The sequence below is a fragment of the Carcharhinus amblyrhynchos genome, chromosome 22 (assembly GCF_965287045.1).
Source record: "Carcharhinus amblyrhynchos chromosome 22, sCarAmb.v2.hapA, whole genome shotgun sequence".
NCBI classification, from domain to species: Eukaryota; Metazoa; Chordata; class Chondrichthyes; order Carcharhiniformes; family Carcharhinidae; genus Carcharhinus; species Carcharhinus amblyrhynchos.
In genome coordinates, this window is record NC_137345.1 from 38,266,165 (window position 1) to 38,290,783 (window position 24,619).

The 24,619-nt window shown below is 45.6% G+C and overlaps 1 protein-coding gene across 1 annotated transcript in view; it reads left to right on the top strand.

Annotated features, from left to right (window-relative positions):
- The window catches only part of slc5a8l (solute carrier family 5 member 8, like), a 96,057-nt gene extending 71,860 nt beyond the window's left edge, over positions 1 to 24,197 (top strand). The window contains exons 11-15 of the mRNA XM_080209650.1: positions 219 to 305; positions 3,101 to 3,303; positions 20,874 to 20,977; positions 22,048 to 22,139; positions 24,066 to 24,197. Of these exons, the coding sequence (XP_080065776.1) occupies positions 219 to 305; positions 3,101 to 3,303; positions 20,874 to 20,977; positions 22,048 to 22,139; positions 24,066 to 24,197 (618 nt within the window). The remainder of the gene's footprint in view (positions 1 to 218; positions 306 to 3,100; positions 3,304 to 20,873; positions 20,978 to 22,047; positions 22,140 to 24,065) is intronic.
- The last annotated feature ends 422 nt before the right edge of the window (positions 24,198 to 24,619 follow it).

Genomic DNA, 24,619 nt, shown 5'->3' on the forward strand with positions numbered 1-24,619 from the left:
CAGAGCATGCAATTTACCAAAGAGTTAATGGTGACTAATTATCCTGGTGATACTAGGCCTGACGGTTAATAGCAGTGTTAAACAAGTGAGCAGAGAAACATAAAATAAATCTGTTGATTGTTTTCAACAATTCCTCATTTTAAAACTGCTTCACAGTTCATTGTCAATCATGTAATACAAATATAACAGTTCTCTATTTTTCTTTCTTTGTTTTGCAGGCTGCCCTCACTATTTTTGGAGTTGTTGGTGGTCCACTGCTAGGAGTCTTTCTGTTAGGCATGATATTTCCTTGGGCTAATTCAACTGTAAGTACCTCACAGGCACTGGGAGTTGGTGGAAGGTTGGAATGGGTGTTAAAAGAGTTGTTGAACCAAAAGAGAAAACTCAGAGTGTTTTCTACATGGGAGAAGGCTAGAAACACCGGAGGTCCAAAGAGACTTGGGTGTCAATGTACATCAGTAATAACAATATCACAATCAGGTATACAAAAAAATTAGAATACTTATATATATATTTTTTGTATACATATATCTAAAGGATGCAAGTTAAAGATGGTGTGCCCATGTTCTTCTTAATTTGGTCTTCTCTGCTCATACAAGAACTGCAACTGGAAGTAGATATTAGCCCAGATACTAATACTGATGCATGTGCATCTTAATGGATAGCATAGAGGAGAGGGATCTAACCCTTTTGCATTGCAGCGGAGGTAGGAGCAAGAATAGCACAGGTGCCAGCTTCCTGGAAGGCAAGGTTACACAAATCCTGTTGCAGAGAACTCAAATGATGTTTCTCAGGCTACAGAAGAAGGTTGATGGATGAATGCAACAAAATACTTGGTGATTTGGGAAGGCCCCTGACAGAAAATTGGTATTCAATGTCAAGAAGCATGTAGGGGTCCATCACACGTTGAGAATACCAACAGAGGGTTTTGTGCTAACCTTGAAACAAATCCTTTCTAGCATGAAACTGGGGGCTAGCTCCATCATCAAGCTTCTGGATCCCACCATGATGCAGTATCTGATCTGCTACATCCCAGGGAATTCAGATATCCAGAAATCCTGCATCACATCCCAGTGAAATCACACACCCAGGAATCACTGAATCACATCCCAGTGAATTCACACACCCAGGAATCACTGTATCACATCCCAGTGAATTCATACACCCAGGAATTGCTGTGTCACATTCCAGTGAATTCACACACCCAGGAATTGCTGTGTCACATTCCAGTGAATTCACACACCCAGGAATTGCTGTGTCACATTCCAGTGAATTCAAATACCCAGAAATCCCTGCATCACATCCCAGTGAATTCATACACCCGGGAATCGCTGTGTCACATCCCAGTGAATTCACACACCCAGGAGTCGCTGTGTCACATCCCAGTGAATTCAGATACCCAGAAATCCCTGCATCATATCCCAGTGAATTCACACACCCAGAAGTCATTGTATCACACCCCAGTGGATAGACACATCCAGATAGCCATGTGCTTTCTGGGTGTCTGTATTCTCTGGGATGTGATACACACATCCAGAAATAACTTTAACTTATCCAGGAGAATATGCACACCCATAGATCACTATATCACATCCAGAGATTTCACATATCCAGAAATAACAGTATCACATGCCAGACAATATGGACATCCCAGCAATCACATCCTAGTGATCCCTGTATCACATCCTAGTGAACACAAGCCCACTTATCACTGTATCACGTCGAGGTCATTACACACACCCAGAAATCATTGCATCAATCCCATTGAATTCATACATCCAGAAATCACTGCATAACATCCCAGTGAATTCATACATCCACAAATCACGATGTAACATCACAGTTAGTTTAGACATCCAGAAATCACTGTAGAACATCACAAGAATACACACAGCAGAAATACTGTATCAAATCCCAATAAACACACCCAGCTATCACTACAAAATATCCTAATGAATTCACACATCCAGAAATCACTGAATCACATCCCAGAGAATACGCACACTCAGGAATCACTGTATAACATCCCAGTGAATTTAAACATCCAAAAATCACTGTGTAATTTCCCAGTGAATACACAATCTGAGAAATCACTGTATAACATAGTGCATTCAAATGCTCAGAAATCACTATATTGCATTCCAGTTAACACAACCCAGAAATCACCATCATATCCCAGTGAATTCAGATATCCAGAAATCACTGTATCGCATCCCATTGAATACACATATCCATATATCTCCATCTCAAACCCTAGTGAATAAATACCGAGATATGACTGTACCATATCCCAGTGAACTCACAAATTTAAAAATCACTTTATCTCAATCCAGTGAATAAACACACCCAGGAATCACTGCATAACAGCATGACGAATTCAAACATCCAGAAATCACTGTATCACATCCCAGAGGAAAGGGCGGGAACTCAGTCAAGCAGCCCTGCTGGCACCTGCAGTTGGAGCCTGATGATGGTCAAGGAGCAGGAGTCCTAGAATTCCCTGGGCGCAGTGACATACCAGGAGAGGAGACGATCCAGAAAGCATGATGTGCTGTGGCATACAACCTTCCCATAGATATTGGGAGAGATAGCAACTCAAATGGCTGAGCCCATCCAGAGAGACAATGACAGCTCTGTGCAACATACAGTGGAGGCTGATTCTAATTGTGCAGTTGTGCATCCAATGGCAGTGTCTCCCAAGCTCATTGTCACCCTAAGTTTTGGATGTCATGTGGTTGTGACAGGTACTATATAAATGTCAGTCTTTCTTTTTCTCATATTCTTATATAATATGCTCATGATTGTAGTGAAAGACCTTCCTAATCATAAAGCCAAACCTACTGGTGACACATATGTGCAGGTTTGATAAAATTTTTCCGTGCAGATTCATGTTGAAGATGAAGTTTTCACTTTTGGGCTTTCTTTGGTTGAAGTTAAATTTGAAATTCATTTCGAGAATCTGGAGTTAAATCATGCAGCAGCCAAAGTGACTGGGGCTCTTGGCTGGGTAGAGATGAGATGAAACCAGTTTTATTGTTTTACAGTGTTGGTGTTCAGTATTACTCATTGATCTGATCATTGTTGTTCTATTTGATCACAGGGTGCAATGTCTAGTCTTTTCATCAGTTTCCTACTGACGCTGTGGATAGGAATCGGTTCACAGGTCTATCGTCCATTGCCATATCTAACACGACCATTACTCCTCAGCGTAGCAGGTTGTTTCTACAACACTACTGAGCCTCCAGAGCCAGTGACAGGAAACCCCTGGACAACAAAAAGCCCAGTTACAAAGCTGAACTCCAGGTAAAGTTAGAAAAACTGATGCCTTGCACAAGGAAATAATTCACATTTCCTAGAGTGTTGTAGATTGATTCTGCAGTTGAAATTGTATCATTTCATAGAATCATAGAAACCCTAGAGTACAGAAAGTACATTCAGCCCACTGAGTCTGCACCGATCACAATCCCACCCATGCCTTACCCCCATATCCCTATATGTTTTACCCACTAATCCCTCTAACCTAAGCATCACGGGACACTAAGGGGCAATTTTAGCATGGTCAATCTTTGGACTGTAGGAGGAAACCAGAGCACCCGGAGAAAACCCATGCAGACATGAGGACAATGAGCAAACTCCACACAGACAGTGACCCAAGCCAGGAATGGAACCCAGGTCCCTGGAGCTGTGAAGCAGCAGTGCTAACCACTGTGCCGCCCCACAATCGAACCCAGGTCCCTGGAGCTGTGACCCTAGAGCCTATTCTCCCTGGTGAAGCTGGCTGCTGAACTCTAGAGTCACACTGTACATGTGTCCCAATCTCCCAGTGTACAGTGCTCAGACAGTGTGTACAGTGCACTGGGAGATCTCCTGTCACTAAACTCTACCTTCCCCACGGACATCATGTCGTAGGCCAATTGCTCCCAGTGCCCCCCACTCCCCGAGTCCCCCAGACATTGCAGTTCCCCCGGCAACCATTGCCCGAGACATCACCCTCCCCCACTACCAATCACCGCCTTGGACATCGCCCTCACCCCCCATTACCACCCCAGCAGATCAGCCCCTACCCATCTCCCCAATTGTCACAAGCTGATCAATGTCGTCCCTGCAGAGTTCCCCCCTTCTTTCTTCCCCCCTACAGAAGTTCCATCCCACCTTCCCACATCATAGCTTGCCCCCTTCAACCCCTGTCCCCCACCCCCAGGATTCATCCCCCTCACACCTCATCCCCTCAGTGGGCAGTTCCAAGATGCCTAGTGTGCAGTGCCATGGTGCCAAATGGGCACTGCCAGGGTGAGGCTGGCACTACCCAAGGGGCACTGCCTGGCCCTGCCCTCGACTGCCTGGGGGATTTCAATCGCTTCCATTCCCACTAGTGAGGCCATTATGTCTGGTCCTTGTTGGTGGGGACCATGTATGATCCTTGTCAGTAAGGACCTCCACCGGTAAGAGCAAGTGAGGGCAGAAGATACTGTGCAGGACTCACTAATTTAGTTTTAAATGAATAATTTATAGGTGTGAAGCCAATTTCATCAGCAAACAGAGCTGGTAAGATCACAAAAGGTGGAAAATCAGGAGCAAACCCAATTTTTTGCCTCTCACTGGATCTTATTGGCTTGACTCACTAATCGCTCAGTGGGATGAGCCAGTAAGATGGCACACCATGGCATTTTAAAAATTTATTCATTTGATGTGAGAATCACTGGCAAAAAAGGCATTTACTATCAATTGTTATTTGCCCTTGAGAAGTTGGTGGTGAGTTGCCTTCTTGAATGGCTGCATTCCTTGTGCTGTTTTTGCTCTTAATAAATTCTCCAAGTTAAATTTAAAACCGAAGGTAATTGGGACAGAAAGAGGCTATTCTACCCATGGGGCCAATCTTACAAGCTCGGCCAGCTGATCAATTGGCATGGTGAGCCGGTAAGATCAGGCAAGAGGTGAAAACTTGGGTTTGTGCCTGTTTTTTTTTGCCTCTCACAATCTTACTGGCTGTGTTTTGTATTCTCTTGCTTTGTTTGCCCTCCCAAAACTCATTACCTCACTTTTCTCGGATTGAATTCCATTTGCAATTTTTCCACCCATTCAACCAAACCACTGATATCATTCTGGACCCTCAGGTATCCTCTTCACTATCAATTACACAACTAATTTTTATATCACTTACAAATTTCCGAATCATGTGTCCCATATTTAAGTCTAAATTATAATATATACAACAAGAGCCCCATGACTGAGCCCTGTGGAAACCATTCTCCATTTGCAGCAACATTCATCAACCATTAACTTTGTTTCCTGTTGCTGAGTATCCAACTCATGACCTTCCCCTGTATCCAATGGGATTTCACTTTTCTGACCAGTTTCCTATGTGGGCCTTGTCAAAAGATTTACTATAATCCATGAAGACAACAACCACTATACTACCCTTGTCAATCCTCCTTGTTACTGCCTCAAAATATCTAATTAAGTTAGTAAAACACAATCTTCTCCAAACAAAATCATGCTAATTATCCCTGATGCATCCATGCTTTTCAAACTGACAGTTTATACTGTCTTTCAGAATTGTTACCAGTAATTTGTTCTAGGCTCATCAGACTAGAGTTTTGTGGTTATTTTTGCACCCTTTTAAAATAATGATGCAACATTTATAGACCTCCAATCCTCTGCAACCTTACCTATATGTGGCGAGGATTGGAAAATTATCCTCACAGCATTGCTATTTGCTCCCTGGCTTCCTCCAAGAGCCTGGGACACAATCCATTTGTCCCTGGTGATTTAACAACCTTCAAAGATGCCAGTCCCTCCTTATTGCATCCTTTTTAACTAGAATGTCTCATCATCACTCTCCTTAGTGAAGACAAAGTCCTGACTGAGAACCCTGCCCTCATCATCTGCATCAGTGCAGATGCGACTACATACTTTCTGATAGACCTTTTCTGAGTTGCCTGGATAGGATTGTTGTCAGTGCAGGCTTGATGGGCTGAATGGTCTTCTTTAGCACTGTAGGGATTCTATGATTCTACTTCTTTAGGCAGGAGTCCTCCCCCTGTTCCACAGGCACTTTCACGTGCCTCCAACATTCTGCCTCCAATTGGACACCCCACTGGGACAATTACTTACCCTTGATCTCTTCATGGGAACTGTTGACGGGACATTGGCCATCTCAATTTTTCTGTCCCCCTCACCCATTCCAACCTCTCTCCTTCTGAACTTTTCACTCTTCGCTCCCTCAGGTCCAACCCTGACATTGTCATCAAACCTGCCGACAAAGAGGGTGCTGTTGTCATCTGGAGTACTGACCTCTAACTCGCAGAGGTTGAGCCCCAACTCTCAGATACTTCCTCTTAACTCCCCCTGAATCATGACCACACCACCGAACATCAAGCCATCATCTCCAACACTGTCACCAATCTCATTTCCTCCAGATGCCTTCCCCCCACAGCTTCCAACCTCAGTCTCCCAACCCCAGACAGCCCACTTCTATCTACTTCCCAAAATCCACAAAAAGGACTGCCCTGGTAGGCCCATTGTGTCAGCATGCTCCTGTCCCACTGAACTTATTTCCTCTTACCTTGACTCCATCCTCACTCCCCGGTCCATTCCTCCCCACCTACATCTGGGATTCCTCTAATGCCCTGCAGCATGTTGACAGCTTCCAGTTCACAGGCCCTAACCGCCTCCTATTCACCATGGATGTGCAATCTCTCTACATCTCCAGCCAACACCAGGACAGACTGAGAGCTCTTCGCTTCTTTCTTGAGAAGAGGCCTGAACAATTCCCATCCACCATCATTCTCCTCTGCTTGGTTGAACTCGTTCTATCTCTCAACAACTTCTCCTTTAACTCATCCCACTTTCTCCAAATCAAAGGAGTAGCAATGTGTACCTGCTTGGGTCCTAGCTACGCTTGTCTTTTTATGGGGTATGTGGAACATTCCTTGTCCCAGGCCTACCCAGGTCCCCTCCCACAACTCCTCTGCCGGTACGTCGATGACTATTTTGGTGCTACTTCTTGCTCTCATCCAGACCTCGAAAAATTCATCAACTTCGCTTCCAGTTTCCACCCCTCCATTGCCTTCATCTGGTCCATCTCAGACACTTCCCTTCCCTTCCTTGAGCTTTCTGTCTCTATTTCCGGCAATAGACTATCTACCAATATCCATTACAAACCCACTGACTCTCACAGCTATCTGGACTACAGCTCTTCTCACCCCACATCCTGTAAGGACTCCATCCCTTTCTCTCAGATCCTTCGCCTCCGTTGCATTTGTTCCGATGATGCCACTTTCCAAAGCGATGCTTCTAATATGTGCTCCTTTTCCCTCAGCCATGGATTCCTATTTATAGTTGTTGACAGGGCCCTCAACAGTATGCAGTCCATCTCCCATGCCATGACCCTCACGCCCTCCCTCCCAGAACAAGGATAGAGTCCCCTTGTTCTCATATTTTACCACGCCATCCTCCACATGCAAAGCATAATCTTCCGCCATTTTCACCAACTCCAGCATGATGCCACCATTAAACACATCTTCCCTTCACTCCCTCTGTCAGCATTCTGCAGAGACCGTTCCCTCCGGGATAAATGAGTCCGCTCCTCCACTAAACCCAACACTTTTCCGTCACACATGGTACCTTCCCATATAATCACAAAAGGTGTAATACCTGCCCCTTTACCTCTTTTATGCTAACCAACCAAGATCCAAAACATTCATTCCATGTTAAGCAGCTTTCCACTTGCACCTCTTTCAATTTGGTCTATTGCATTCACTGCTCCAAATGTGGTGTCCTCGATATTGGAAGGACCAAATCATAGACTGGGTGATCGCTTCACTGATCACCTTCGGTCTGTGCACAATCAGGACTCTGACCTTCCCATTGCTTGCCATTTTAACACAGGATCCTGCTCCCATGCCCACATGCCTGTCCTTGGCTTGCTGCAATGTTCCAGGAAAGCTCAATGCAAACTGGAAGTACAGCATCTCATTTTCCGACTAGGTACTTTACAGCCTACCAATCTCAACATCAAATTCAACAACTTCAGATGATTTGCCCATCTCTACCCCATCTCCACAACTTTGTTTTTGTTCTATTTTATTAATTTTTTACTGCTCTGTATCTGTTTTTTATGGCCTTTCTTCATTTTTCTACCCCCCCTCCATTCTTTCCTTCCCCCAACTTCATCCCCCTTCCCTTACCTTTTCTCCCCCCCAGCTTACCCTTTTCTATATTCTACCTCTGTCCCATTCCGCGCCCCCTTCCCCAACATTCCATCTATCACAGTTTACAGCTTCTCTGCTGTTTGGCCATTCACACCCTTTATTCTCTCTGCGGACTGCCATTAGCAGCCTTTTCCCGTGGTTTCTGTGGCTATGACTTATCTTTCATTCCCTCTTCCTGCAGTATAAACGTCTCCTATTTTCTATGCCTTTTAGCTAAGACGAAGTGTCATCTGGACTCGAAACATCAGTTCTTTTCTTTTCTACAGATGCTGCCAGATCTACTGAGATTTTCCAGCATTTTCTCTGTAGGTTCTACGATTCTATTCTACGAATACAAATCAAGAACTTTGTGAGCACTGTGCTCTTACACTGTGTGTAACCCAATTGATATTCAGATAGCTGAAATCCCCACTGATTACTGTCCTATTGATTTGCACTCAGAAATGTGTTTCATATTTATTCTTTTAACACCATCCACTGTCTAGGCATCTGTAGTACACTCCTAACAATTTGGCTGTTCCTTTTTTTATTTCTGATCAATCCATATGGTCTAATTTGATGCTTCATTTCATACATCATCCCTCTTCACAGCTGTATTTGACTCTTTAACCAGCAATGCTCCAACCCCCTCATTCTTATCCCCTTCTTTATCCTGCCTGAAAATTCTACTTCCAGGGATGTTGAGATGCCATTTTTGTCTCCCTTTAACCTCGGTTTGCATATAGTGATTATATCATATTGCCACATGTCCATCATACTGCCCTCAGCTCATCAGCTTTATTTGCTCTACTCCTCACACATACATATATACATACCCCTTAACACTGTCAAATCCCTGTGCTGTATGCTTTTTAACCTGTGCCTCTTCTGCCTTTCAGAGTCACTCACTAATTTTCTATTTCCTGGTCCCTGTTCCAAATTTGCCTTCAGGTTCCCTTGCCAATCTAGTTTAAACTCTCCCCACTAGCAAATCTCCCTGCAAAGACATCATCCCACTCCACTGGACCATTATAATTGTTCAGCTCCAACCCTCCCCAAGAAGAATGCACTGCAGCCGTTCATTGACATCCTTGACCTTGGCACCTTTCCTGAATACTTTGGAAATCTGATGCCCTCCCTCCTATACCAGCTTTCCAGCGACATGTTTAATTGTTCAGTTCTCTTATTTCAATGCTAACACATGGGACAGGGAGTAATCCTGAGATTACTGCTTTATAGGTCCTGATTTTCAATTTCCTTCCTATCGTAGAATCCTACAATGCAGAAAGGATACCATTCAGCCGATCAAGTCTGCACTGACCACAATCCCACCCAGGCTCTATCCTCATAACCCCATGTGTTTACCTTGTTAGTCCCCCAGACACTAATTGGCAATTTAGCATGGCCAATCAACCTAACCCACACATCTTTGGAGTGTCTTCCCAGTTCAATCAAATCTGCTTTCAGAACCTCATTACCTTACCTACCTAAGTTGTTGCGACCAATGCAGGCCATGAGCTCTGGTTCATCACCCTTCCCTAGAAGAATGTACTGCAGCTGTTCCTTGACATCCTTGACCCTGGCACCAGGGAGACAACATACCATACTAGAGCCACATCTGTGGCCACAAAAATGCCTATATGTTCCTCTAACTAATTAAACCCCTATCACTACTGCTTTTCCCCTTTGTGTTCCTCCACTCCTGTACAACTGAACTGCCCGAGGTGCCATAAACTTGGCTCTGATTGCATTCCTCTGAGGATCTAATGCCCTCACCAACATCCAAAACAGAAAACTAATAAGTGAGCAGGACGTCAGGGACTCCTACACTACTTCCCTAATTCTCTTAGAGTGTCTGGCAGTCACCCATTCTCTTTCTGCCTCCATGCTCTTAGCCTGCAGTGTGACCATCCTTCTGAATGTGTTAACCATGTAGTTCTCAGCTTTGTGGCTGTGTGCAGTGATTCCAGCAGCTGCTCATGCTCCAAAACACAAAACTCAAATTTCTGAAGCTGATGACACTTCATTCACATCTGGTTGTCTAGGACAACAGCAACATCCACAGCTTCCCACATACTACAGGACATGCATTCTGTATAACCAAGTTGCCTACCATGTCTTTACTACACTTCACTGACATATTTTATTTTACTTTGTTTCACTTGTATTAACTTTATTTGTCCTAACTTAATAAGAACATAAAAACATAAGAAATAGGAGCAGGAGTAGGCCATCTAGCCCTTCGAGCCTGCCCCGTCATTCAACAAGATCATGGCTGATCTGAAGTGGCTCAGTTCCACTTTCCCGCTTTCTCCCCATAACCCTTAATCCCCTTGCCTACCAAAAACTTATCTACCCGCGTCTTAAATAAACTATTGGTAAGCTTTACCAGTAGTCAGGAGCTTCTTCCAAGGTTGGAAGAGTGAATTACTAGGGAGCATAAGTTTAAGGTGCAAGGGCAATGTTTAAAGGAGATGTACGAGGCAAGTTTTTTTTACACAGAAGGTGGTGGGTTCCTGGGACTCACTGCCGGGGGAGGTAGTGGAAGCAGATACGATACTGAATTTAGATAAATACATGAACAGGATGGAATAAAGGGATATAATCCCCGAAAGGGTAGGGAGTTTCAGTTCAGATGGGCAGCATGGTCGATGCAGGCTTGGAGGGCTGAAGGGTCTGTTCCTGTGTTATTCATGTGCTAAAATGATTTTCTTTGTTCTTTCTTTGTTCTACTGGTAAATCCAACTAACACTCTATGAATTGCAATAAGTCTTACTTAAAACACCTTTCCCTGTGCACCAAATTTCCATATGAACTTAATTTGTTATTCATTTGGTCTCCATCTCACTGCTCATGCACATACTCATAACTACCACATTTTCTGACCACATGTCAACACCACCACAAAGTCCACCCACTTTAAACTTCACAACCTCACCTCAAATTTGCCTCTGTTTCTGCCGCTGAAAACTTACAGACTTGCCTGTTCCAACATACCCCAGGTAGTCCCCCATTCCAGTGCCATTAATTGATGTCATCCAAAACTCAGCTGTCCATGTCTTAACTCACACCAAGTCCCATCCCCTCCCCATCCCCCCATCCCTGTGTTCACTGACCTACACTGGCTTTTTTTTGATTTGAAAATTCTCATCTTCATATTCATATTCCTCCATAGCCTCACCCCTCCACATCTTTTCAATATCCTCCAGTTCCTGAACCTGTCAAGATGTCTGCAATTTAATATTTAATTCTGGCCTTTTGAGCATCTCTGATTTTAATTATTTCACCCTTGGTAGCAGCACCTTCAGTTTCCTAAGCCCTAAACTCTGAGGCCACAATTCTCACCAATTGGGTCTAAGTGCCCACACCGGTGAGAAAATGGGTGTTGAACAGCATCTGTCAGGTAACATTTATATGCTAATAAGCTCATTTGGAGGAACCCATTGTTCCGTGGGAGCACTGAAGAGAGGCAGTGATTTGCGAGTGGAGAGCTTGTGGGTGAGTACAGCGATTTTTTTAAAACTAACTTTGTACTTGTTTTTTTTTTCTTTAAATTTTGCACCGGAAGCAGTTACTAGGGCACTCGGGTAGAGTTTTTTTTTACCTTACTATAAATTAGAGAGGTGAGGAATCCCGATACTCTACATAGGTAGAGTATCCCAGCCCTCCCCCCTCCTCTAACCTAAAAAAGAGAGAGAGAGAGTGTGAGGGGCTCTGACTGAGAGCAGGTAAGTTTGTTTTTGTTTTTGAGTGTGCTGTAAGGGCTTTGGCTCACAGGGCCAAAGAGACAAGGGTGAGGCAAGGTAAGTTATAAGTTTTTTTTTTACTTTTTCCTCTGGGTTACTAAAAAGGGGCAAGTATGGGTGTGAGGCCAGTATGTTGTTGCCAGTGCAACATGTGGGAGGTCTTGGAGGCTCCTGGTCTACCAGATGTCCACACCTGTGCTCGGTGTGTGGAGCTGCAGTCCCTACGGAACTAGGTTAAGGAGCTGCAAATGCAGCTCGAGGACCTTCGCCTCATTAGAGAGAGTGAGGAGATAATTGACAGGAGCTATCAGCAAGTAGTCACACCAGGGCAACGGGAAGAAGGCACGTGGGTAACTATTAGGAAGGGGAAACCTCAGGTGATGGAGAGCACGCTGGTGGATGTCCCCCTTCAAAATAAGTACTCCTGCCTGAGTACTACTGGGGGGGACAGCTCATCTGAGGGAGGCAGCAGTAGCCAGGTCTCTGGAGCTGAGCCAGTATGTCAAAAAATTAAAAAAGAGAGCAGAAAGGTAGTATTAATAGGGGACTCCACAGTGAGGGGGGCGGACAGGCGTTTTTGTGGACGTAGACGTGAGTCGCGGATGGTGGTTTATCTCCCTGGAGCTGGGATCCGGGATGTCTCTGGGCTGTCCCAGACATCCTGAAGGGGGAGAGTGAGGAACCGGAGGTTGTAGTGCATATAGGTACTACTGACGTAGGCAAGAAGAGGGAGGCAGTCGTGAAAAGGGATTATAGGGAACTGGGTAGGCAGCTGAGGAAGAGAAAAGCGAAGGTAGTAATCTCAGGATTGCTGCCTGTGCCATGGTAGAATGAGGGCAGGAATGGAATGAGGTGGAGGCTGAATGCGTGGCTGAGGGACTGGAGCAGAGGGCAGGGATTTCGGTTCCTAGATCATTGGGACCTCTTTAGGGGCAGGTGTGACCTGTACAGACGGGTGGCACTTGAATCCCAGGGGGACTAAAATCTTGGTGGGAAGACTGGCTAAGGCTACTGGGGGGACTTTAAACTAGAAAGGATGGGGGGAGGGAATTGTGATGGGGAGACTGGGACCGAGGAGGTTAGCTCCCAGGTAGGGAAGGACTGCAGGCGGTATGAGAGGGAGGTTAGACAAGGGGTGGAGAAGGGAAATGCCCAGACTGAGGGGCTGAAGTGTATCTATTTTAACGCCAGGAGTGTAGTGAATAAGGTAGATGAGCTTAGGGCGTGGATTGCTGCTTGGGGATGTGATGTGGTGGCCATTACGGAGACTTGGATGTCTCAGGGACAGGACTGGGTACTTCAGGTGCTAGGATTCAGATGCTTCAGGAAGGACAGGGAGGGAGGCAAAAGAGGTGGTGGAGTGGCACTGTTGATCAGGGACAGTGTCATGGCTGCAGAGAAGGAGGATGCCGTGGAGGGACTATCTACAGAGTCTCTGTGGGTGGAAGTTAGGAACAGCAAAGGGTCGAAAACTTTGCTGGGTGTATTCTACAGGCCGCCCAATAGTGACAGGGAAGTTGAGGTGCAGATAGGGAAACAGATTCTAGAGAGATGTAGTAATAACAGAGTTGTCATGATGGGAGACTTCAATTTCCCAAACATCGATTGGAATATCCCAAGGGTAAGGGGTTTGGATGGGGAGGAGTTTGTTAGGTATGTTCAGGAAGGTTTCCTGACACAGTACGTGGATAAGCCTACAAGAGGAGAGGCTGTACTTGACCTGGTACTGGCGAATGAACCAGGACAGGTGACGGATCTCTCGGTAGGAGAGCATCTTGGGAATGGTGATCATAATTCTATCTCCTTCACAATTGCAATGGAACGAGATAGGATCAGGCAGGCTAGGAAGGTGTTTGTCTGGAGTAAGGGGAAATACGAAGACATCAGGAAGTTAATTGGACAAATAAACTGGAAGGAGGCGTTCTTAGGGAAAAGTACCGAAGGAAGGTGGCGGATATTCAAGGAATGTTTGTCTGGAGCTCTGCACGACAACGTTCCGATGAGACAAGGAGGTTTTAGTAGGTCGCGGGAACTGTGGTGCACGAAGGCTGTGGTGAACCTAGTCAGGAGGAAAAGGAAGGTGTACGAAAGAATCAGGGAGCTAGGAGACGTTAAGGATCTTGAGGAGTATAAGGATTGTAGAAAGGAGCTTAAAAGGGAAATTGGGAGAGCCAGAAGGGGTCATGAGAAGGCCTTAGCGGGTAAGATTAAGGAGAATCCCAAGGCCTTCTATAAATATGTGAAAAGTAAAAGGATGAGAAGAGAAGGGATAGGACCTATAAAAGGTGAAGGGGGAAAGGTCTGTGTGGAACCAGAAGAAATGGCAGAGGTGCTTAATGAGTACTTTGCCTCAGTATTCACGGTGGAAACTGATCTGGGAGATTTTGCTGCAGATTTGCAGCAGATGGAAAAGATTGAGTATGTGGATATTAAGGAAGAGGATGTGTTAGAACTTTTGAATTCTATCAAGATAGATAAGTCGCCGGGACCAGATGGGATGTACCCCAGGTTACTGTGGAAGGTGAGGGAGGTGATTGCAGAGCCCCTGGCAATGATCTTTGCGTCGTCAATGGAGACGGGAGAGGTTCCCGAAGATTGGAGGATTGCGGATGTGGTTCCTATTTTCAAGAAAGGGAACAGAGATAGCCCAGGAAATTACCGACCGGTGAGTCTGACCTCAGTGGTTGGTAAGCTGATGGAGAGGCTTCTGAGGGACAAGATTTACGAGCATTTGGAGAGGTTTGGCTTGATCAGAAATAGTCAGCATGGTTTTGTCAAGGGCAGGTCGTGCCTTACGAGCCTAGTTGAGTTCTTCGAAAATGTGACTGAACACATTGACGAAGGAAGTGCAGTGGACGTGGTGTACTTGGACTTCAGCAAGGTGTTTGATAAGATCCCCCATGCAAGACTTCTTGAGAAGGCGAGAGGGCATGGGATCCAAGGGGCATTGGCCTTGTGGATCCAGAACTGGCTTGCCTGCACAAGGCAGAGAGTGGTTGTGGATGGGTCTTTTTCTGCATGGAGGTCAGTCACCAGTGGAGTGCCCCAGGGATCTGTTCTAGGACCCTTGCTGTTAAGTCATTTTCATAAATGACCTAGATGAGGAAGTGGAGGGATGGGTTAGTAAGTTGGCCGATGACACGAAGGTCGGTGGTGTTGTGGATGGTCTGGAAGGATGGCAGAAGTTGCAGCAGGACATAAATAGGATGCAGGACTGGGCGGAGAAGTGGCAGGTGGACTTCAACACGGATAAATGTGTAGTCGTCCATTTTGGCAAGACCAACAGGATGAACGAATACACTATCAAGGGCAGGAGTCTTAGTAGTGTTGAAGAGCAGAAGGATCTTGGGGTCTGGGTCCACAGGACTCTTAAATCGGCCTCGCAGGTGGAGGATGTGGTCAAGGAGGCGTATGGTGTACTGGCCTTCATTAATCGAGGGATTGAGTTTAGGAGTCGGGAGGTAATGCTGCAACTTTATAAGACCCTTGTCAGGCCTCACGTGGAGTACTGTGCACAGTTCTGGTCGCCTCACTATAGGAAGGACGTAGAAGAGTCGCAAAAACCCAGCTTGCAGGTGCAGCAGGTGGTCAGGAAGGCGAATGGGATGCTGGCCTTCATAGCAAGGGGGATTGAATATAAAAGTAGGGAGGTCTTGCTGCAGCTGTATAGGGCATTGGTGAGGCTGCAGCTGGAATGCAGTTTTGGGCGCCGCACCTGCGCAAAGATATTTTGGCCTTGGAGGGAGTGCAGAGGAGGTTTAGTAGGCTGATACCGGAGTTGAGGGGGTTGAGCTATGAGGAGAGGCTGAATAAACTGGGCTTGTACTCGTTAGAGTTTAGAAGAATGAGGGGAGATCTCATTGAGACGTATAAGATGATGAATGGGATGGATAGGATAGAGGTGGAGAGACTCTTCCCGCTCAAAAAAGACAGTAGGACTAGGGGGCACAGCCTCAAGATAAAAGGGGGGCGGTTTAGAATGGAGTTGAGGAGGAACTTCTTCACTCAAAGGGTGGTGAATCTCTGGAATTCTCTGCCCGTTGAAGTGGTGGAGGCTGCCTCGCTAAATATTTTTAAGACGCGGGTTGATGGGTTTTTGATAAGAGAGGGGATTAAGGGTTATGGGGAGAGGGCGGGAAAGTGGAACTGAGCAGCAACAGATCAGCCATGATCTTATTGAATGGCGGGGCAGGCTCGAAGGGCTAGATGGCCTACTCCTGCTCCTATTTCTTATGTTCTTATGTTCTTATGAAAGGGTACAGAGGAGATTTACAAGGATGTTGCCTGGATTGGGAGGCATGCCTTATGAAGATAGGTTGAGGGAGCTGGGACTCTTCTCCCTGGAGAGACGAAGGTTGAGAGGCGACCTGATAGAGGTTTATAAAATGTTGAGAGGAATAGATAGGGTGGATTCTCAGAGGGTATTTCCCCGGATTGAAATGGTCGCTACGAGAAGACACAGATTTAAGGTGCGGGGAGGCAAGTACAGAAGTGATGTTAGGGGTAAGTTTTTCACTCAGAGGGTGGTGAGTGAATGGAATCAGCTGCCGTCAGTGGTGGTGGAGGCGAACTCGCTGGGGTGTTTTAAAAGACTTCTGGATGAGTATATGGGGTTTTATGGGATTGGGGGTTATAGATAGGTCTATGGATTGGTAGGTGTTGATGTGATTGGCGCAACTCGTGGGCCGAAGGGCCTGTTTGTGCTGTAGTGTTCTATGTTCTATGCTCTATGAACCCGTTGGCCAGCCCTGCTGTTCTTTCTGAGACCGGCCGCCAATTTTAAAGATCTCCTTGCCTGGAGACAGGCATCCCCCCCCCACCCCCACCCCCGCCCCCCATAAAAGAAAATGGTGCCCCTTCCCCACTAACCAGGGGAACACTACCAACAACTCACCAAAGAGAGGCATCCTCTCCTCCACACACAAATAATGAGTCACATCCCTCCCCCAAACCATGCGGGCATCAGTGCGACCTGACTCAACTCCTCTTCTCAGACCCTCTTCCCCCTCAAACCTCTCATTCAGTGCCCTTTTCCCATCGCATCACCCACTTAATTATCAATCAGGTTTAGGCTCTGTCAACATTGCTGCTAGGAACAATGGGGTACTTGAGGTGCATTCAACCACAAAGGGAAATAAAACAAACACAAGTGGCTGGAGGATGCTAGAAATGGATTGAGTTGGCAGTTGACTCTTTTACAAGGCACTACTACGTGATGAATTTGTTACAGAACAAAGACTTCAAATGAAATGGAGAGAGTATCAAAGATACCAAAGTTTCTTAGGCTAGGATGCCTAAGAAACATCAAATCATTGGGGCTGAGTGCATAGCTGTGCAGAAAGGAATCCACCTCCTCATCAGGTGAAATTGAAACCTCCTCTCTGGCAGAGAACTTCAAAGGGGTCTACTCACACCTTCTGACAGGGAGAAAGGAAAATCTCTGCTACAGAATAGAGCGCTGCAATGTTTTAAAATCCTGCCAGGTGTCAGGGGGGCATGGAGATTAATGTGACATGGCCACTTTGAATGCAACCATTGATCACAGGGCTGCATGAAATCACCATGCCAGGAGTGACCTTCATGTCCACCAGGGCTAGAAGGGGTTGTCAGCGATGACACCCCCATTCCATCAGAGAGTGATGAGGTCAACACTTTAGCCCCAGTCTGACCTCACCCAGCCACCAGGACCCTTGAAGGATCCATCTTCTGCAGCCTAGCAGCAACAGGGGGGCAAATGGCCATGGAATCTACCTCCTCAAGCCCCCTTGGGGCCTAAGGTGCCCAACCAAGGGGGCAGTGCCAGGGTGTCAGTGCACTGTTGGCACTGTCAAGGTGCGTGACGTGAAGGGAGGCTGATTGAGGGGCCTGAGGGGGAAGTGGGGGGGCTGTGTAGAGATGGCTGAAGGGAAAGGAAAGGTGTGCGGGGAGTTCAAGGGGAAAGAGGGCTGTGTGTTGGGGTCTGAGTGAGGGGGATGGGTCTGATAAACATAATACCTGCATAGTCTGTGGGCTGTGGGCGTGGGGGTGGGGGGGGTGAGGGTGGTGATGGGAATGGTTTATCTCATTTCTGAGGGGTGGTGCTTCCTCAACCCTTTAGGTCCAACATGCCAAGCCTTCACTTGCGTAGACCTGCACAAAAGCTCATGCACTGTAGCTCGTGCTGGGTAGGCTGGTGAATAACAGGAGGTGTTTGAATAGGGCTTCAAGCCCACTCATTATAGCTAATGAAGTTAATTTGAATTGCGGGTGGCAGGATAGGCTGGGAGCATCGTGATGGGGGTGCCAAACCCAATTTTTTTGCCCACACACATTTCTCTGGCCATCATGATACTCACTGAGAGTTAGTGGATCTGGAGAATCCCCTCCCCCCTAAAATCCCCCCCTCCTTACACCCCACCAACATCTTGGCTCAGATTTTTGTCCCTTGGTTGGGTTTGAAGAGAGAGGAGATTTCCTAGTTCAGGGAATTGAACATTTAAAAACGCCTGCCCTCATTCAGTTAGACAGTGGCTGGAACAGGCTGGAACAAGAGACAGAACGGACAATCCTGGGACAAATGTGCAAGCTGTAGGGCGCAAAGGTGGGCTGGGCTAAAGCTTGCCACTATATCCCACATCGAGAGTAGCCTAGTACTTCACGTCATTAGCGTACACTTAAACTGGACCAGATCTGGGTAACATGACAGCTCAGTGATTATCACCGTTTGCTGTGCAGATACATGGATTTGGGCCGGTGTCTGTGGGAGTTTGCGCATTCTCCCTGTGCTTGCGTGGGTTTTCTCTGGGTGCTCCGGTTTCCTCCCACACCCCAAAGATGTGCTATTAGGCTGATTGGTGTAACAAATTGTCCCTAAATTAGTCTTCCCTCAATGTGGAATGCCATAAGCATAGACAAGGGTCATGGGTGGAGAGGGGACTCATAATGTTAAAATGGCGGCACGGGCTCATTGGGCCGAAGGGCCTGTTTCCCGGGCTGTTTTGTTCTTTGTTCTTTGTATCCCAGCATTATACTTAAATGCATAAAAAATAAAACAAAAAACATTTTCCATCCCTCTCCCCTCATCACTCCCTATGCCCAATCTATTCCAACATGTTCCAACCCATGCTCTGCACCAAACCAGCATGGCTCCCTGTATGCCAAGTCATTGCCCCCCAGCCCAACCCCCATAGCCTCAATCATGTCCTCCCTTAGCCTTCTCTGCCCTAAAGTAACCAACCCCAGCCTATTCAGTATCTCTTCATAGCTCAAAAGTTCCATCCCAGGCAACATCCCAATGAATCGACTCCACAATCTTCCCAGTGCAATCACATCCTCCCTGTAGTGAGTTGACCAGGACTGCACACAGTTGTCCAACTTTGGCCTAACCAAAGTTTTGTACAGCTCCAACATAACATCTCTACTCTTACAATCTATGCCGCAACTGATAAAGGCAAGTGTCCCATATTCCTTCTTAAATACCTATTAATCTGTCCTGCCACCCTCAGGGATCTGTGGACAAGTACCTTCAAGTTCCTCTGAGCTTCCGAGTGTCCTGCCATTCACTGAGTATCCCCTGGTCTTGTTACTCCTTCTAAAGTGCATCACCTCACACTTTTCAGGGTTAAATTGCATGTGCCCCGATCTGCCCATCTGACCAACCCATTTATATATTCCTGCAGCCTGAGAACTTCTTCCCCACTATTAACCATCTGCCAATCTTCTTGTCATCCGCATACTTAATTCTCATCTCCCCCACATTCTCATCAATATCGTTCATATATACAATAAACCTGTGTTATGCCATTGGACACCAACACCCAGTCACACAAGCAGCCTTCTACCACCGCCCTTTGTCTCCTACCACTAAGCCAGTTTTGGTTCCAACTTGTCAAGTTACCCTGGATCCAATGTGCTTTTACCTTCTACATCAGTTTCCCATGTTGGACTTTGTCAAAGGCTTTGCTGTGATTTAAATAGCCAGCTGTATCCATGAATTAGCATGCACAAACCCCACCTTGACTCCTGTTCTGGTCTCTGGAAAATGGGAAATGGCAGGTTCAGGGACAGAATTTAGAATTATAAGCCATTTCCTGGATTTTTCACGTGACTGAAAGCCTCACCATATGCTAAAACTCCAGGCCCAATGTTGTCAGTATAGGTACATTCACCATGCTGCCAGGAAGAGAGTACCCAGGATTTTGATCCAATGACAGTAAAGGAACAGCATTATAGTTCTAAGTCAGGATGGTATGTGGTTTGGAGGGAAAATTTCATATGGTGGTGTTCCCATGCTGGCCTTGCCCTTCTAGATGATGGCAGTCTTGATTTTGTAAGGTGCTGTCTAAGGCGTCCTGATGAGTGGACGCAGTGCACCTTGTAGATGGTACATACTGCTGCCACTACGCATCAGTGGTGGAAGGAGTGAACGTTGAAGATGGTGGATGGGGTGGCAATCAAGCAGGCTGCTTCATCCTGGATGGTGTTGGCGTCTTGAGTACTGTCGGAGTTGCACTCATCTTGGCTAGTGAAAAGTGTTCCATTTCACTCCTAACCTTTGCCTTGTGGACCAGTTTTGTAGAATCAGAAAGTGAGTTACTCTGTCTAAACTGGTGGATTCAGATCCCTGATCTCCACCTTCACAACAGAACTTTTCACTTTACTAAGAAAATTTCCATTTCTCCAAATTATTATTTCGATTGAGGTGAGCAATTTAGTCATGGACAATGTTTATAGTGTGAAATTGTCCAAATGTAGGACACTTTCAGGCAGCAGAAAGCTTGGTGTCCATCCCTTTCATCCAGTTTCAACATTTGGAAGAGCTGTAAAGAGACCAATTACTCCCTTCAATTAATGTATTTCTTCATTAATAAGGCAGTGTACTTCACAGTACAATATCCTGTAGTCATTGCCATACTTCAATCCTTAACTTCAAACTTCTTCTCTTCTTCAATTTCAGGCCAGCAATTGCAAACACATTGTATTCAATCTCATATCTTTACCTGAGCCCAGTAGGAACCTTGACTGTCTTGATTTTTGGGCTCATAATCAGTTTGCTGACAGGTTGGTGCTTCCTCTATTATATATATGAATTATACCAGATTAACTGGTAATGCTTTATTTTAAAGATGCAGACAGAAACATTGGTTTTTCATTTCAGTGCGATAAAGAACCGACTAAATGGAATGAAGAGAAGTTGTCTTCGGCAGCCCTGTCCAACTATGAACTGCTACTCAACCTGAATAATAAGGGACAAATTTGGAGCTCCAAACTTTACACTAGATCCCTCTGAAAATGACACTGGCATTCCATATTTGGAGTTGAGCCATCCATGGACCCAATGTACAAAACCTAGCAGGAGTTAAAGTTTCAGAAGAGTTCAGTTTGCTCAGTCTGAACAGCTGGGCGAGTGATTTACTTGCAGGCTTATTTCTGATCTGTGACCTTTGGACCTGATATGGTAACTCTGTTTCTCTCTCAACAGATGATGCCATTTCCAGAATTTTGCCAGGATGCTCCCCAAAAAAAAGTGCCCAACAGGCAGGAAAGTGGGAGAATTTCCCACCTGTTTTTTGGGTATACTTACCTGAATGAATCTCTAACATTCTGTGCATCGCAGAGTGCCATAGAGAGATTCACGCTGGTAAGAAGGGAGCAGGGCCTCATCCTGCTGAAGAAGCCAGCAGCCTGGTGCCTGACAGGGAGTGCCAGGGATCCTCGTGGGCAATGCCAGGGTGCCAGGCTGGCACTGCCCCAGGGGTACCGCTCCCCCCCCCCGCCCCAGGCTGATTCCTCAGCTCTCTTGTGATTTTACCAGCTTGCCCCACCCATTAGTTGGGGTGTGCAATGGTAAGATCACCCCAAAATGTTTGTGAAATTTTTATTGTGGTACTTCTTTTAAAGGCTGTCACAGGCGATTTATGAAGATGTTCTGATAGTCTGATGGAATTATTCAGCCAGTTTTTCTCACCAGACAAATATTTGACTCCTGTTGCTGATGTGGCTGTGATCGGCTGTTTGTTCTGTGCAAAATCAGTCATGGAGCTATGTCAGACTTCTTCATTCTCCGTGAGCTTTTGGAGCTGATGTTCCTGTCATGGGATTGATGTTGACCTTGTTTTTGATTCTTACAGGAGGGAGGAAGAATAAAGTGGACAAGAAACTTCTAATCACAACGAGGAGTCTGTGGTGCTTCAACTTTGTCAAGAACCGTGTTCAATCAGAGGTACTTGACAAGGACAAAAGGCAGACTGAATTGTGCTTTCCACTTTCAGGAGTGTTACGACTACACTAGATATTCTCTCGTTTCAGTGTCACTGGTCTCACATAAATAATAATGTCCCTTGTGATCTGAAGTTGACCTTTACTCCAATCAGATGATAGTGTAGCCTGGAGGGGAAGGGATGAGAGGGAAAGGATTAAGATCTGGGATGGGTTAGTTTGTCACTAATTTTTCGTGCAATAGATGAACAGACTAATGAGGAGAGTGGATTACTAATAATTTTGCAGTACTCTTTATAACAGACAAAAGATACACCATACTATTGGTGTTAGTGGGGTAAATCAAGTCTGCATTCTGATTGAACCCAGTCTTTCATTCTCTAAGGTTGACTTTCTCAGCAATCACCCAAAATGGGCAAGTGTCAGTTCTTTCTTAGCTAACAGGAAGGCAGAAAAAATTCTGTCTGGGGACTGAGCTACGGAACAGTGGACATAGGTTTTTCCATTGGGCACCAGTGTCCAGAATTCAGAGATTGGCTGAAAGGTTTCCCCAGGGGCCTTTACTAGATTTCAATCTGGTCATCAGAAAAACCAAAAACCCAAATTGGTGTCCTCCACTGTGATATCAACTCCTCGGCCAAGCATCCACTTTCCATCTACCCAAGCCAGAGTTCTCAGAGTGAGACTTGAGACAATTTAGAAAACAGTTACAAGACTGGAGAATTTTTTTTATCCTAGAAATGACTCAGAAGGATTCTTAACATGAAATGCATCAAATAATAGGCAGTTAAAAATGGTACAATCAAAACACAGCTCCAAATAAAATCATGACAGAAAGACAAGGGGAAATCAGCTCAAAATAGTAAAAGATAAATTTAGAATCCTTTATTGGGAATTTCTTTTTCCTATGAAGAGTGCACATGTGAAATAAACTTTTCACAGGTTTGTTGGCACGAGACACCTGGAATCTGAAAAGGCTGAAATTGATGATGAAGAACTGTAGCGTGTTTGAGTTAGTAGGCTGACTGGATTGACACATGCAGATTGGGTCAAGGGGGTTCCTTAACTGAACCTATCCTGTGTTCTGACTACAGATTTGATACCTACAGCAACTTTTTCTCATAATTTTTGTAACTTCAGACTTGTGAGGCCAATATGATGATAAGCATTGAAAATACACAGTATCATGTCTGGCACATAATCTCAAAGCTTGCGAGACTCATAAGTTCCCCACAACTCCCCATTCTGGCCAGTAAACACAAAGGGCACTGGGAGGCCTTCACACATACCGTTTGGAACAGGCACCATAGATGGACCCTAAGGTCTTGAAGGAAAACTCCACTGCTTGGCCTCCCCCATACCTGTGTTCCCGCAGGAAATTCTGCTGGCACCCAATAGACAGCAGTAGTTCTGGAACCTTTGTGCCTTGTCACTATGCATTTAGTTGAAATGAATTGATGCCACAGTACTTGGCAAGTCTGCCCACTTGAGGGCAGCAAAGGCAGACTGCTCCAGAATGAATGTGATAGGACTATCATATACCCAATGGAGGTGTTGCTGAGCACACCAATGACTGTTTTCTGGTGCTTCTACACCATTTCAAGACACTTAGCAGTACTGCAGATTTTTCTCCAAACTGAAATATATGCTGAAACTTCCTTGGCATTTCTCCAAACTGGTCACCCTGAACTTTGCTGGAAGATCAGTGGAAACCCCAGGTATACCATGTGACTCACATTTACACTAAAATAGCTGTTGACCAATTTAGGAAGAGAACCTGAGGACATTCCTGGCGATATAAATGAGTAGGGCAGATTCCAAATTATATGAATAGGTTGAATTTGTGTTTCTCAAATGTAGTGGGTTGAAACTATTGTATTGACTCTCTGTTAGCCTCTGATTTTGCTCCATTTCCTCTTTGTGCCCACAGTCTGAGATCACCAAGGAGACATTAGATGGAATAGCTGACACAGGAAAGGACAACGCCACCTTCAACGACCAAGAACTCAACTCCAGCGATCAGGAACTCAAGAATCACACTCCATCCACGACATCTTTATAGAGAGCACACAGACCTTTCCTGATAAGAGTATAGTGAACCAGTCACCAGGCCTGGGGGATTTTATTTCCCCTACTGTGTGCATTGGGTAATACTGTGTAAAATTGCTTTTTGCACTGTATTTAGGGTCAGTGGTTTGAAAATTCCACAGAGCTCTTCCCATCCTTCCCATTACTCTTATCTGTAGTGTAAATGAAATTTACTGCACTTACTGTCCATTCCCACCAGCAAAAGCAGCTTTACTCACCAATCAACATCTTTCCTGTGTTCAAATTGGATATACTTTCAGCAGGAATCTTTCCAAAAAATAGCAATGTTGTTTCTGGCAAGAAAGCCAGCACGTTTCTCTCCAGGAAAATACGTCAGTTTTCTTTCCACATCTTACAAAACTCTGCCAAAAAAATCAAGGGGGTGCATTTCACACA